The following is a 16407-nucleotide window of genomic DNA, read 5'->3' as shown; positions in this document are numbered from 1 at the left end:
GTCCAGTTCCGTTGGTTTGATCTGTGGAAGGGGGAGGGAGGTGAGAAGCGTACTGTAGGCGGTACTCTTGATAAGCTATTTTTACCATGTTTACTCTTCTTAATATGACCTTGCAAGTCATGGTACCACCATGGCTTAAATTTAACACCCTTCACACATTTACAGTAGTTGGAAACACATGAATATAAACATCTACCCCCCCCCCCTTCCTTACTCTTGGCAAGAGCTGTGCATATCTACACCACTCAGTGAAGAATGTTGGATTTTTAGCTCTTACCAGCATGCTGGTGTGAGCTATTGTTACAGTGCGGCGTCTATCATTCTATCACTCTATCCGTCACCAATTGGTAAAACCGCTCCCACTTGCACAGTGTTTGTTGGAATTCCCTGAAACTTAGACACAAGGACCATTGGGTATAGGGCCATCAGAGATGGTCCGAAATTTGGGGTCAAAGGTCACCTGTGGGCCGTAATGGGCCATTTTGTGGAAATACGCAAAATGCTTCTTCTCCTACAGATTTCATGGTACAATGTTGAGGGTTTGTCACGATAGTACTATGGAAGTTTTACCTTCAGGGTGTTCATGAATTTGAGATCAAAGATCAACTAGGGGTCTTTTGTGGCCCGGGCCCTGGCCCTATATTTTCAAATTGCTACTGTTCGTACAGTGTATGGCCAGTTATAATGAAACTTGGTCACAACGTTCCTCGGGATGAGAGTTACGAGGGGTGTTCGGAAAATTGAGGTCAAATGTCATTTAGGGGGTCATCGGGGGTCATTCTTTGTAATATTTTCAAATATCTCAATCTCCTCAAGATTTTGATGGATCATATTCAAAGTTGAACTGATGATTGTTGGATTGTGTACGAATAAGGTGATGCCTTATAATTTTTGGTCAAAAGTTAATTAATTACAATTAATCCCCATTGTTAAAAAAATCTGAGCCTTCACCTTTTGCCAAAGCTCCTTTAATTTGTCTCCCAGTCTCTGCAGTGTTTGTTTACATTTGTGGTTAAGCTCTGCAGAGGCTGTTAGTGGAATTAAAACAGGACTGGGAGTTGTTATTAACTGTTGAACTGTAAGCATGAGAGCCCTATAGCCAATCAGCACTTACAGATTCTTAGAAGTCTTTGAGCCTGAGGTATGTAGGCAGCCAGCCAAAATTTTGGGAAGTAGTGCTTATGAAGTTATGTCTGCTCAGGTAGAGGGGAGAAAGTTTAATAGGGTAGGTCAGTGGTATTGTTTGAGAGAGTGGGTAAAATAGGATTTAAAGGGGGAAAATAGGAATTATAGCCAGTGGTGTGGCCAGGATTCTGCTAACAGAGGGGGGGGGGGGGGGGGGTTTATCCCTCATGGGCCAAAAATTGGTTCAATCTGAAAAATGGCCTGAAATTTGGTGGGCCATAAAGTTTTGTGGGCCCTACATTTTGAAGCTCGAAAAGGTATGAGCTTCTGCACCATTGGTGCTCTAGTGTAAGTAAAAGAATAGTATAAATTGGTTTGAATTTAATTATTCTGTCAATTCTATGTTAAATTATTTAAAGTTCCTTTGGATTTACAGTGTTCCTGCTATTTCATACCATTGGTAGCATTATCTTCTTGTATTATTTTAATATATTTCACTCAGAAATTATTCTTTTGCTATTTTGTGAGCCTTTTGGAATATTTATTGAATATAAACTCGTTTAGATTCATTTTCTTTCCATTTTTTACTGATAGATTTCAACTGAGTGGAACACACAGAGGTGTCTACGGATGGAAATTACCGTGGAAAGATCAGGAAACTGTTCTGAGAAGTAAATGATCATCTTTAGTTTCCATGTTGTAAAAGTGTGGCAAGTGTGGCTCGCTTCTAATGAGGTCACACTTTGCTGGAACTGTATATAAAACATCAGGATTGCTAAAACAACTGAAATTGTCAGCTATCAGGACTAAGAAATAAAAAATATCTTTAAATTAAAATTGTATTCCGTTAGAGTTGCTTTCTGAAAGAAAGGGTATTGTTTTGCTCTATAAAGGGAGGTTGGTGTGTGTGGGGGGGGGGGGTTTCTAATTTTAAGAGGGAAATACATACACAGAATTAGGGGGTTGATGTGAGGAAGGTTTTTTTACAATTGCTTCTGTACTATTATTTGATGACGTTGTTGCAGATCATGTGTTATTGTTTGTAATTTGTCTCATTTATTTCTCATAATGTCTTCAATTTCTTTCTTCAAATTGACAAAGCATGTTTTACATTCATGGAAGGCAAAATGGCACAATGGGGTGGGTGATGAAATAAGAAATTGAATGTTGTGTTTTCTTGCCCAATGTGGTCTGTTTTCATAACTTAGAGTAGTAGTCAGTATATTAGTGGTCAGTAAAGTATTAATCAGTGCTTTACAACTGTATACTTCTGTGTGTATAAAACTTGCCCCCAAAAATTAAATGAACAATAAATCAGTTAATAAGGTTTACGTGGGAAGTATGTATGGATTTATAGTCCTCCAAATGAAAGCAAAAACTGTTCTCTATACGACTTCACTTAGTGACGTATTTACAGTACCAAAGTAGATGTTTTCAGCACCTAAGATGTAGATTTACCTCTTTGGTTAACAAGAAATGACAGATAAAGGTCACTATAATATTTTTCATGCTGTTTGAAATGCACGACATGTTTGTTTTCAATTCTTGGTACATTGGTATGGTGCTCTGTTTCAAGCTACAATCTTTCTGTTCACATTTTGTTGACATGCTGCTGTATTGATGTGTATGATTTGTGCATTGAATAACCAAAGCCTCTTCAGCTCCTTAGCCCTAAACACAGATTTCATATTGATTCCATCAGAAAATCTGTCCGTGGAAACAAATATACCTTGATTTTATCCATTACATTATTAATTGAATTAAATATATTACACTAAGCCATTCTTTTGTTTTACAACTTTGAGAACCCAATCTCCAACACTTGTATTGTTATGATTGTATAGTAGTTACGTAATATTGAATATGCTAGAAAAGGTTAGATAATAGTCATGGTAATAGACTTTCTATGTTTTGTAGAGTTTGTTTTGCTTTGAATAGTAATGACTGTTTTGTTTGTAAATTCAGATTTTATATCTAATCAAGACTTCAGTCTACAATTGATGTAATATCTAACACTGACATTCCAGTAGAGAGGGCTTTTCTTGTTTGTGTGAGATGTGTATTTTTAACATGATTTATGTTTCACCCTTCACATGATGACCATTTCTTATAAGGGTTTTTATTTATTGTTGATTTATAAAGGTAACAGTATTCCATATTTCATTGTCAGAATATGTTATGATGGTTAGTTGACTGGTTACTTATGTGCTATTTTATTTACTTTTACTGTCTAAGCTTTGTGCTAATCTGAGCATGTGAGTTATGTAGTTATGCTGTGTAATGGGTTGATTGGCATACATGGTATGCATAATGGGTTGGTTGGTATACATGGTACAGTATGTATAATGAGTTGATTGGCATACATGGTATGTATAATGAGTTGATTGTCATACATGGTATGTATAATGGGTTGATTGGCATACATGGTATGTATAATGAATTGATTGGCATACATGGTATGTATAATAATTTGATTGGCATACATGGTATGTATAATGAGTTGATTGGCATACATGGTATGTATAATGAGTTGATTGTTATACATGATATGTATAATGAGTTGATTGTCATACATGTGATGTATAATGAATTGATTGGCATACATGGTATGTATAATAATTTGATTGGCATACATGGTATGTATAATGAATTGATTGGCATACATGGTATGTATAATCATTTGATTGGCATACATGGTATGTATAATGAGTTGATTGGCATACATGGTATGTATAATAATTTGATTGGCATACATGGTATGTATAATGAGTTGATTGAAATACATGATATGTATAATGGGTTGATTGGCATACATGGTATGTATAATGAGTTGATTGTCATACATGGTGTGCATAATGCATTGATTGGCATACATGGTAGGTATAATGGGTTGATTGCCGTACATGGTATTTATAATGGGTTGATTGATATTAATGAACTTTGAAGGCGTATAGGGCCAGAGACTGTATACTTCGTTTCTGTCCGTGATGTAGGCCCAACCATTCATAATACATGTTCACCATTACATACAGAACATCAATGTAACACCTAAAGTAATGAATTTTAAGGATGGTTAGTTAAGGCTAATGATGTATTAATACTCTCTCATGTTTATGTATATGGTTGATGATTATTCATGAGATGCTGATAGTTTGTTCACTGTTTAAACTTAAATTCTCTGTTTCTTTGTCTATCATTCCCAGCCAGTTTTCCGTTGTTCATTTATTCTTGTTTAATTATACGTTTTGTATAATATAACAAATTGTTAGACTCCAGCTGAAGTTCAACGTGTGAGTTATTGTTGTTTTGTACATTGTATTTATAGTTAAACTATTAAACTAAGTAAGGACGTTGTACTACTGCTCCGTATGTAAGGTACTGGTTAGAATTGAAATCTAAAACACGCTACAAATTAAAGGTGATATTCGTTGCACCGACATGCTGAATACCTGGAGTGTCAAAGGAAGGTCGGTGTGAGTCGGAAGGAATGGCTATAGGGGAAGGGGGGAGGGGTTAAGTGCATCATAACATCTCTTAGTTCACTTGTTAGATCAAGATATTCAGTTTGTGACATTGTTCAGTGTTGATGACATCAGCTCCACTCATCTACGATTGTACTTTATGACATTATTGGGTCATTCGGCTGGATCCTTTGTTAGCGAAACAATGCGATTTAAACAAATGATCGATTTTTACTTAAATTCATATTCTCAGTTTACGTTTGGTGTCGACATTTCTAGATGAACGTCAAAACTTCAGGAAAACGTTACAATTTCGATAAATCGTCGAAAGTTTGTGCCATCAGTCTAAATTGTTCTATAAGAAAAATCAAATACCAGAAATAAAACCACAAAATTTCAACATGTAAAGTCATGTTTCTTTTCGGCCAAGAATGTGTTAACATAATTTTCTGTGATCAATGTTCCTTCTGAGCAACCCTCAGATATTATATTGCGTACTTTGTATAACAGTCGGAGCGGATGTTGCCACCTGGTACAACTAACACCAACAGACACTATGAAACCCAGACAATAATGTTTCATACTATAATGTATACCTCTGTCACTCCAGTTTTGATTCTTACAAGGGGTGGCAGACAAATATTTGAGGGCCTATTGCCCTCCCGTTAGCTACCCTTCTGCTCCTCCCCTTGCCCTCCGTTATGGTACAAGGTTAGTCTCTGTACAGAATCAGTTAATCTTGTGATTTTGTATTAACGTCATGTTTGCGTATTGAAGAGAGAGTAAAAGTACACCTGTTTTACACTGAAGTTCAGTTGCTGCCCAGTGTATATGACTGGGTGTAACAGACAAATATTCAAGGGCCTCTCCCCTCCCCTAGCTACTCCTCTGCTCCTCCCCTGCCCTCCATTAGGGGACAAGATTAGTTCAGTTTCTGCCTAGTGTATATGACTACTCTTGTAGAAAAGAGTTGCCTCCAATATAGCATTGTAACAAGAACTCACTAAAACACGTCATTTACAGGACCCGCAACACTTGACAAAGATGCTTCGTTGAGCATTGGTCGTTGATTATCAGTAGGCTTACATCTATAATGACTTTATAAGCTTCAGTTATGCGCTTGACTTGAGCGAAAGACTTGTGACTTGACTTGACAAACATTGGCTTGGTGAAAACAATGTGATAAACTCAGCTCAAAGTTTATCTAACAGTAAAATTTAACTTAAGTCAATAACGTGTCATCCATTGTAACTTGATAATAAATTATTTAAAGCAGCATTTTGGGTCTTTATGGTTTTTCTCAACCTCACTGATTCCACGATACCACAACGACATACATAACTAGCTTATCTATTCAAATCTTACTTGAAATGGTGGCATAAAAGTCGAAAAATTTACACATTTCAACTTTGTTTTCTCTAAGATATTTTCCGTTGGGATCCAAATAAACCTCGCCCATAATATGAATATTTAAAAGCTACGAAACTTCATTGGCCAATACGTAATACAACACCATGCTTGATTGTGTAGATTGTCTATGGCAGTTGTACCAGGGAGTTGTTATGGAAACTGCCCAGTTGTACCAGGGAGCTGTTAGAGTCCAGCTCGCTGGTTGTACCAAGTTACCAACTCGACATTTTGAATCTATTTTTAGCAACGGCTCGTAATTTAACCTGCATCTCTGATTGGTTGAATTCAAACTAGTGGGTTGGGCATGGAGGTCTGTTTTACCTCCATGGTTGGGGTAACTGTATGCGATTATTATTAAATGTGTAATATGTCGGTGGACACTTTTCTCATTATCTGCATGATTGGTTGAATTCAAACTAGTGGGTTGGGGCATGGAGGTCTGTTCTACCTCCATGGTTGGCGAACTGTATGCGATTATTATTAAATGTTTAATTTGTCGATGGACACTTTTCTCATTATCTGCAAATGTCCTAAATTACTCTCCAATCAACGCTTTTGGCAGAGAAAATACTTGGCTAATATCTTAGTTTGCTGTTTTGGTATATGTAAAAAAATCGATGGACTTGTCAAAAAAAGTGGAAAACGGCGACAAAACGCAAAATGCTGCTTTAAGCAACATGTTTTTCAGTAGTATAAACCAGTGATTTCCAGAAAGAAAGCCAAACCTGTTTTCACTTGACATGTTACATATCGGAACATGGAAAAACGTTCTTTAAAATGTATTTTGTTTTCCTTCTTAATATGAATATACTTATATTCGTATCTATCTTTCGTTATCATAAACTTGCTATATTAATATTAACATATTTGTTCACGTCTATCTTGCCTTTCCTAATCAGGAACTTGCTTGCATATTGTTATCTCTATTTACTTTGCCTGTACCACAAACTAAATTTATAACGTAGCCCTACCTAACTACCGTTGTATGACAGTCACTGTTTATACAACAAACAAATTTAAAGATCAAAAGAAGTTTGCCCCGTGGTATCGTATAATTGTTTCATAGTTAGTTGATATTATCATTATTACGATATATGACTAGATATCTTTTTTAGATTGAAGATAAGATGCTTCAATTCCATTACGTATTAAGTTATCAGGTTTTAGAAAGATGGATAACGAAGATGCAATTTATTTTCTCACTGGGAAAAGAGGAACATATTCTAGATGCGTCTCGATGAAATTTTTAAGGTAGCCTTGAAGGGCCATCAAGATAAAAAAAATTTCCCCCTAATGAATTGGCCTTTTCTAAACCAGAAAACAAAATAATATTCCAGAGCTAACAGCACTGATTAGTTCATTCTGGTCATCTTAACGGAATAAGATACAGACTTGATACACCCAAGCAGCATAAGCCAAATACACGGATGTCGTGTATTGAAGTAAATGATACATCTAGTCTGCATATGTGATAAAATCTACAAATAACTAGAACAACTGTATGTGTACACAAATACTTGCATTGTAGTGCGCGGTGAAGTTGAGAGTTAGTTGTTGATATTCAATGGAGGGGTCTTTGGTTACTGCAACCCTTTTGAAGTTATTTTGGTCACGAATAGGCCAGTTCGGCGTGTGGTCCTTTAACGCAGACTTAAGGCAGGCTTAATTTATAAACAGTACTTTAGCTAGCAAGCGCCTGCAATATCAGCGAAGAAATTATGACTAAAGCCATTACAGATTAACCGGACAACCAAGCACATTAACGGTTGCCAATCACGATTCACGCATGTTCCGGACGTAACAGAGAATACACAGAGTCCTGGACACTCATTTGTCAAATTGTACTACATGTTAACGTTACTGTATCCTCGCCTAGTTAGCGATATTGTACGGACAAACAGTGATTTATACTGAAGGCCAAATGCACGACTTATCTAACGAATACAATGTAGGTCTAGTATATATCATTGTACATATGTGACACTCTCCTGTCGATTTCTGGCCCTGGTTCATCGTGACACAAAACACGTAACATACGTAGCATATGACTTTGTAGTATATAATGCCATGCCATTACGGGCTAGTTGTAAGTGCCCGAGATCACCAAATAACACCGAGTCGTTGCGGAATACGATTAGTATTTGTTGCTTGCAACTCATTGCAGGATGTTTTTAACTATAATGCTTTCAAATGTTACCTGTATTCATTAATTCTAGAATAACGAGCCAAAGTAAACAATTTTTGAAGAAGGATGCCACTCAAGGAGGTCTATTGTCTTTCCGTGTGTAGAATTAACTGTTCGCCGCCGCGGTTCTTTGCAAATCTGGATCTGGATTTTTTTTCTGCGTAGCCAACCTGTGAACTTGAGATTGCTGTGAAGAATATATATTGAGCTGGCATTCACCAGCCAGCCTTGTATATGGTGAAGAGGGCTAGTATTTCCAATATTGTAGCGCGCATGCGTACTACAATAAATATGACTACCCCTGTGTTACCACCCAGGGGTCCTCTTCTGTGGCCCAGTTAATTCAAACCTCGCAGCCCCTTATGCAAAATTCGCTGTTTCGCGGCAAGTTTGACATGTTTGTACTGGTAGAAATCAAAAGCAAACGTCGAACAAATTAAGTAATAAGACTACTGTAAAACCAGAGGCTAAATTAAAGGATGATTTTAAGCACTAGAAATGTAATATCGAAATGTTGTTGAACATTAAAACACGCTACTGACAGTGCAGGTTGGATGTCTATAACACTTTTACTTTTTGAGAATGAATACATATAAACAAGTGAATTCCATGAATTAAAGTGACTGTACAATAGATCTTAATACTGTAGACTGTTAGTTACTCAGATGCAACTCAAAACTCATTGGAAAAACGACGCTTTATGGCGATAAGGGACATGTCTACCCTAAAGGGATATATCTTCACTAGATTACAATCAATTATATGACCACCCAGATTACAATAATGGATATGTCTAACCCAGATTACAATAGGGGATATATCTTCACTAGATTACAATAAATAATATGACCACCCCAGATGACAATAGGGTATATGTCTACCCCAGATTACAATAGGGAATATGACTACCCCAGATTTCAATAGAGGATATGCCTACCTCAGATTAAAACAATGGATATGTCTATCTCAGATGAAAATAATGAAGATATGTCTACGCTAGATTACAATAGCGGATATGATATCTACCCTAGCTTTCAATATGGAATATAATGTTTACCCTAGATTACAATAAGGGATATGTCTATCCCAGATTATAATAGGGGATATGTTTACAACATATTAACACAATGGATGTCAATGGATATTATGTTCACCCAAGATGACATTAGGGGATATATCTACCCTAGATTACAATAGGGGATATGATGCATACCCTAGATAACAATAGGGGATAAAATGTTTACCATAGCTCACAATAAGGGATATGTCTAACCCAGATTACAATAATGGATATGTTAACCCCATATTAAAACAATGGATATGTCAATCCCAGATTAAAATAATGGATAAAATGTCCACCCTAGATTACAATAGGGGATATGTCTACCCCAGGTTACAATAGGGGATATGTTTACCCCAGATAAACACAATGGATATGTCAATCACAGATTTAAATAATGGATATAATGTTCACCCTATAATACAGTAGGGGATATGTCTACCCTAAATTAAAAAAAGAGGATATGATGCATACCCTAGATAACAATAGGGGATATAATGTTTACCCTAGATTACTATAAGGGATATGTTTGCCCCATATTAAAACAACGGATATGTCAATACCAGATTAAAATTATGGATATAATGTCCACCATATATTACAATAGGGGATACGATTACCCCAGATTACAATAAGGTATATGTATACCCTAGATTAAAACAATGGATATGTCAATCCCAGATTAAAATAATGGATATAATGTCCACCCTAGATAACAATAGGGGATATGTTTACCCCATATGAAAACAATGGGTATGTCAATCCCAGATTAACATAATGGATAAAAAATGTCCACTCTAGATGACAATAGGGGATATGATTACACCAGATTACAATAATGGATATATTTACCCCAGATTAAAACAATGGATATGTCAATCCCAGATTAAAATAATGGATAAAATGTCCACCCTAGATTAAAATAGGGGATATGTCTACCCTAGATTACAATAGGGGATATGATGCATACCCTAGATAACAATAGGGGATATATTGTTAACCCTAGATTACAATTAGGGATATGATGTTTACCCCAGATAAAAACAATGGATATGTCAATCCCAGATTAAAATAATGGATATAATGTCCACCATAGATTACAATAGGGGATATGTATACCTTAGATTACAATAAGGTATTTGTTTACCCTTGATTACAATATGGGAAATGATGTTTACCATAGATAACAATAGGGGATATGTATACCTTAGATTACAATAAGGTATATGATGTTTACCCTAGATTACAATAAGGGATATGATGTTAACACTAGCTTACAATAAGTGATATGTTAACACCATATTAAAATTAGGGATATGATGTTTACACTAGCTTACAATAAGGGATTTGTCTAACCTAGATAACAATAAGGGATATTTTTACACTAAATTTCAAATATGTCAAAGGGTCATGTAATTTATAAATCAATGAATTAATGTTAACATGTAGGCCTGTTTCAGGGGGGTGACTCGTCATCTCTGAAGACTTAAAGGAACATTCCAGCGTTAAAACATAGTTTATAAGGTGAATCTCATTAAAAACAATCAATAGCTATTGATATATTTCTGGCACCTAAATTATATTTTTGGACTGAAACATATCCATACGAAAAATTCTGCCTAGAGTTACCCTTTAAGACAATATTTTACTGATAAGGTATACATTAGCCTGCAGTTCCGTCATACAGTGTCCAAGACGTTGATAGGCACCGTCATATGTCAAGAAAACACTAATTTCGAAATGTATTAAACTATATACACTATCAACCTTCCTGCACCGTCAACTACAACATATCCATTTCAAAACTCTAATATATCGTGGAATCAACCTACACTGTTACTGACTTTGTTCTTTATGATTAAGTTTTGTAATAACATTTAAGTTAAATCTTACTTTGCACCTCTACTACAGGTTTCAAATAACTACCGGTGAGTGGTACGGTATTGAATCTTAAGTTCCTTGCCACGTTTAGTTAGAGGGCCATGTGGAGAAGTCAATAAAGCAAATTGCTGTACGGGCCTGTGTAGATTTGATCAGTTATCTCTCAGCTGTGGCTTTTAATGATTTAACTCTCGTGGTGACCCTTTGGAGTTTACAGATTGGTTTTCTTTACATATTTTAGAGATCTGAATCACGTATTTACTCTTTTCTCCTTTTCTCCTTTTCTTCTTTTTCTTTTCCCTTACTTCCTCCTCTTTCCCCCCTCTTTTTTCCCTTTCTTCTTCTTCTTCTCTTTTTTTTTTCTCTCCTCTTTTTCTTACCTGGGGGGTGCGCGCCCCCAACGCCCCCCCCCCCCTGGATACGCGCCTGCTATGAACGCATCATTACCAGAAAATTGTCGAGGTGTCAATAATGAATTTACATTTTGCAGCATATCGTTGCAGTCCTCACTTTTAGATTTAACGAATTTCCCATTTTGTTGTAAATTGCTATTATTTGAATTGGAAGATTGATCATTATCTGAAAAAGAGGGGAATTTCCCTCGTGGCCAATGGAAATGACTTGAACAAGTCTCATTTTCAAAATCTAAACAAACCAACGACACAGTGTAAAGCAGCGTTTGAAGAACGGCTGTATGGTTGTATACTTCCCTGTTTGTTCGGTGTGATTCCCCGAAGCTACAGTACTGGCTTACTAAATTTGAAGATATTGCAATATATTCCAGATGGTGAACATATTACTGAAAGAAACAGACTGAGTATATTGCAATTGTCAAAGAAGAAATCCCACGTATGTCTTGTGTTCCTTTCAAGTTTCATATTGTTAGGCTATGTACCTACAAGGGCAGGGACATCATAACGTTGAAGTTATGGCTTAGGCCTTCTCTAGTCATATAAGAAAAGTGAGCCTAACTTAGTACTAGTCCAATGGTTTTAGTTACAATATCCAATACTACCGCAATGCCAGCATAAAGCTTGACCTAGGCTCAGCACAATGTAGGAGTAGCTGAAATATGGTGATGCCAGCCTGTTACAGTGTTAGTTGGTTACAAGTTGAACTTGAAGGGGAGGTTTTCCCCCCTCAGAATACTTGGATCATATTAGTTTTAATGAAGAAGTGTTCTACACTTCCAAGATCATCCAACTGCCTGAAAGGTTTTAGTCAAATTTAGTCATAAAAACCTACTCTTAAAGTACTCTGGAGTTGTTTCCTCTCCTGAAATATTGTGGATTTAAGTGCTAACCTGCCAGTGAGTAACTTAGGTCAAATGAAATGCAAGGTTTTCCAGAGATTGAGATTCTATATTCCAATCATATACAAGCATTATTGTAGTTTGTGTCACCAAAGTACTGCAGTGCTTTACACCACCCTAACCGGTCCAAGACAAACCCATTATTGGAACATATCCAGAATTTCCAGGGTTTGTGCTGGTAAATGCTAATTTCCTATTGACGTGTCTTCAGCTTCAATATCACAAATCAAATATGCACTTTTACATAATTTACTTACTAAAAGTGTAGGGGTCTTTAACAGCTAACATGTGAAGTTGATTGCCCACAAAGATTGTTTTAGTGTCACATGCTAACTGAATGCAAAAGTTCATAAGAACTTTAAGAAAGCTTCAAAAACCAAACACTGTAATAAAGTATAATCACTAAAATTAAAAAGATCAATGATTGGATCATAGTGGAACTGCTACCATGGGTTTTTCTTTGTTGTGAGTATCCTTTTGTTTCTGAAGTCTTCTGAAATTTCTGAATAACTTACTAATTTGCTTTCATGTTAGTGTTTCAATTTTGATTTAGAAGTCACTGAGGCTCGAACGGCTCCATGACGTAATAATTCAACCGAGGAAGAAACCCTCTAGTGAATATGAAGACAGAGACTGTACTGGATTGAGGAGATCAGGACCTATGAACCTATCAAGCTTCTTTCAGTATCCTACACTTCTTGATGCACAGAGTTCCATAGGAATGGTAAGAATGAAGTAAATGTGGTTTGTTGTGACTTGATTCACCAAACTGCTGGCTAGCAAGCATGGTTAAGGAAGTAATATTGCCCTGCCACTCTTTATCAATTCATCATGTCATGATAACATGTCTTCCTTGCATATTTGAGAGCTAAATACTGTTTAAAATAAAAACTCTTAGAGGGCATTCAAAGATGCAAGCACTGTCGTCCATTAGGATGGTGAGCACTTGCCAACCCCCCCCCCTCCCCATGGGCTCCACTAGGGCTGCAAAATCATGTTCAGAGAACATTAACTATCTGAAAGGGGAAATGCCTCAGCTTAAGTCCCCAGGGACTCCCACCAGGGCTTAGATTTATACTTCATAGAAGTTACATTTTTCTCTTTAACATGTATTTACATGTTTTAAACTTAGTAGAAGAGGACAAGAAGTCTCAGAGATGTTACAGAGCTCTTCTGAAGCACCCGGCTAGGGCTCAGATATATATTCCACAGAGTAAAATTTGTTTTACTGACATGTCCTCATGTGCTCAAAATTGCAAGCAGGTTCCAGGAAATAGTTGTATATACTGAAGATTTGGAGAGCTTTGCAGTAACCTTGTAAGTCCAGCCACTATAAACAGAGAACACAATTGGAAATACAGTACTTCCTACTCATCTGAGTATATACAGCTGTGAATACAGAATTATCACTTTTGCTTGTTTTGTTTGTATACATTGCTGAGCTAGTCACTGCAGTTGGTTTTAAAAATTCTAATTGGTCTAAAAATTGATCTAACTTCACCGACTTGAGTACGGTGGCTTAATAGGGACATAGGAAAAAAAAAGTGTCCCTAAATTGCAAAATTTTGACTTTTTTATCTCAAAACTTTTTCAACTCAATATTTTGAGGTTACAAGTGTCTTCATTAAATTTGTGGAAAGAACTGACCATATTGGATAGCAATTGACCAGCTGAACAGGGTACTCTATAAACATTTGGTGATTTAAATCTGGAAAGAGTACCCCCAGAGAGTGGTGTAACTAGGTCAATGTAGGCAATTCAGTCTCCAGGGGCCTGGTGCCATTAAATGAAGAAAAATAATATAAAAACACACATCCACCAAAGCTGACACACTAAATTAGATACAATTATCTCCTGATGAGTGGAAATTCAAAAGACATTCTGTCCTCAATAGGAAAGAGAGGTGCGAAATCTCACAAATTTCTCAGTCAAGCCAAACCATGCATGGTTGGGTTTGTGTGAGGTTGGACTCTCCTTTGGGAGCTCATTATATCACTGCACCACACCTTTGCAGTATATGCCACTTCCACTAAACAACGGACAATCCGGTTGAAGTTTGATGGTTTACTGATTAATTGTTTTACACTTACCTGGTTATTGGAAACTGAAGTGTACTTTCCTTCCTCTGTATTTTTCTCTGTGAATGTCCATGTATACACGGTAGTTAGCCAGAGACAAACACATCTATTTCTGACTGACATTCTCAATATATCCTATCATTCAGACTTAATTCTCATTCACATCACTTTCTTTTCTCTTCATTAGGTTAACTTGAATTATCCTGAAGTGAGCTATTAGTGGATCACCTATTCCACCTGTAGTTACTAGTTTTTGATGGAAGTGTTCATACTGTGCTGACAAGGACAATGAATGGTTCATCATCTGATATTTCCTCCATGTGATGGTAATGACATCAATGGTAAGTGTACAACAGTAATGATAATGTTTCAAAGATGTGTGGTAGATTTTTTGGATAGCATCGCAGATCAAGCAATACTTTTTTATCTCCATTCCCTCTCACTAAAATAATGTTATATCAAGTTTTAACTCATCCACTCAATATACAACTGACATAATTAATCCCTTGTAAGGACATAAAAATGATCAGATTCTTGCTGGATTAATCCAGTAATTTGTTTGCTTGTAATGAGCTGGTCATGACACAATAGCTGGCTAAAAACCCTCTGGTACATTTTACCATTTGCCAAACTGAAATAAAAATTGCCTCCTGAGACTCAAATGAATAAAGTCTTCTAGATCTCCTGACAATCCCAGAATGGTAAGACTAGAAGACAACTTGTTAGTTTGTTGAAAATAGTCTGGGTTACCTACAAATATGTCTTCTGTTTAGGTATTTATTTCCTTCAGATTAAAACCAAGAACTTGAAATACCATTTTAGATATTCTATAATGATGTAAAAACATTAAAAAAGTCAACTCAGTCTGTATTGCTGAGCTATGTATTAGAGGTATTGGTAATGAACACTCCATCAAACAAAAACAAAAAACATCCTGATTAAGTTAGGTAGGTCACACAAAGGTCACACAACTATGGATATAATCTTGAACTTAAATGTACTTTGTTTGCTATGATGTTTATTTACTGTAGTACAGTAGAGATGACTGTTTTAAGCATTTGCTTAAATATTGGAAATATGATTTGAAATATAATTTGACAGTGAAATACAAATCAACTCTGCCTTTGGTATTCATCTCAAAGATGTCTATCATATCAGCCAAAGATTATGGCTGGGTTTGTATCTCCTTTATTTTGTTTTATATTTTTCTTCAAACTCCTAATAAACTGTCGCACACCAGTTCTAAGATTCACAATGACATCTTGTGAGGCTAAAGAAGCATTATTCAAGTAAGGTGAACACAAAACCAGTGTCATTGAGAACCAGGCACAGTTCCATGCACAATTGTGTCACCATACCCACTTTTTAAGTCTTTGTTAATCCAAAGTAAGAGTAATTTTTGCTCACATATTTCACTGACAACTGTGGCCCTCACCTAATCCCCACCCCTCCCCCTCACACAAGGACTGCACAGAAAAAAATGTTATGAAATAACAGTATACATACTGTATCAATGTCTGCAGATAGAAAATTATGTACTCTAACTCAATCAATGATAGAACAATGTCAACATTTAAGAAATCCTACAAACTCATCAACATATAGACAGTATAGTGAACCATTGGTTCCTAAATTATGTGACCAGAATCCTTCATCATGTTTTCTTCAGGCTCCATTCTCTTTCAGGGTTACATCATTATAAATCTTGTTTCTCGATTAAATATAAACCAGACTGTGGATTGGTAGTGGTATTACTTCAAGTTTGACTGAGGATTCAATGTGTGTCTTAATTTCAGATTAATGGTTGTTTATATTTCAATTAGTTTGGTATTAGTTGAGATGTACAGTATATTCACTGTGGGAGGCATTATGAGACCTTGAACTCATCTTGTACA

The 16407-nt window shown here is 36.2% G+C and overlaps 2 protein-coding genes across 26 annotated transcripts in view; one reads left to right on the top strand and one right to left on the bottom strand.

Annotated features, from left to right (window-relative positions):
* The window catches only part of LOC139977740 (uncharacterized), a 220149-nt gene that overhangs the window by 180403 nt on the left and 23339 nt on the right, over positions 1-16407 (bottom strand). The window lies entirely within an intron of this gene.
* Positions 1-16407, top strand: part of LOC139977767 (uncharacterized) — a 169131-nt gene that overhangs the window by 144166 nt on the left and 8558 nt on the right. For 18 of the 20 annotated variants that reach the window (XR_011796671.1, XR_011796670.1, XR_011796669.1 and 15 more), the window contains 3 exons: positions 1720-11971; positions 12988-13158; positions 14700-14853. Coding sequence is in view for 5 of the 20 variants with exons in the window: in XM_071987408.1 (XP_071843509.1) it covers positions 1720-1800 (81 nt within the window). In the remaining 15 variants the exon portion in view is untranslated. Of the gene's footprint in view, positions 1-1719; positions 11972-12968; positions 13159-14699; positions 14854-16407 lie in introns of all 20 variants that reach the window. The other 2 variants (XR_011796673.1, XR_011796672.1) reach the window with 2 other exon arrangements.

Source organism: Apostichopus japonicus, chromosome 12 (assembly GCF_037975245.1).
Source record: "Apostichopus japonicus isolate 1M-3 chromosome 12, ASM3797524v1, whole genome shotgun sequence".
Taxonomy (NCBI): domain Eukaryota; kingdom Metazoa; phylum Echinodermata; class Holothuroidea; order Aspidochirotida; family Stichopodidae; genus Apostichopus; species Apostichopus japonicus.
This window is presented reverse-complemented; position numbering and strand designations above follow the sequence as displayed.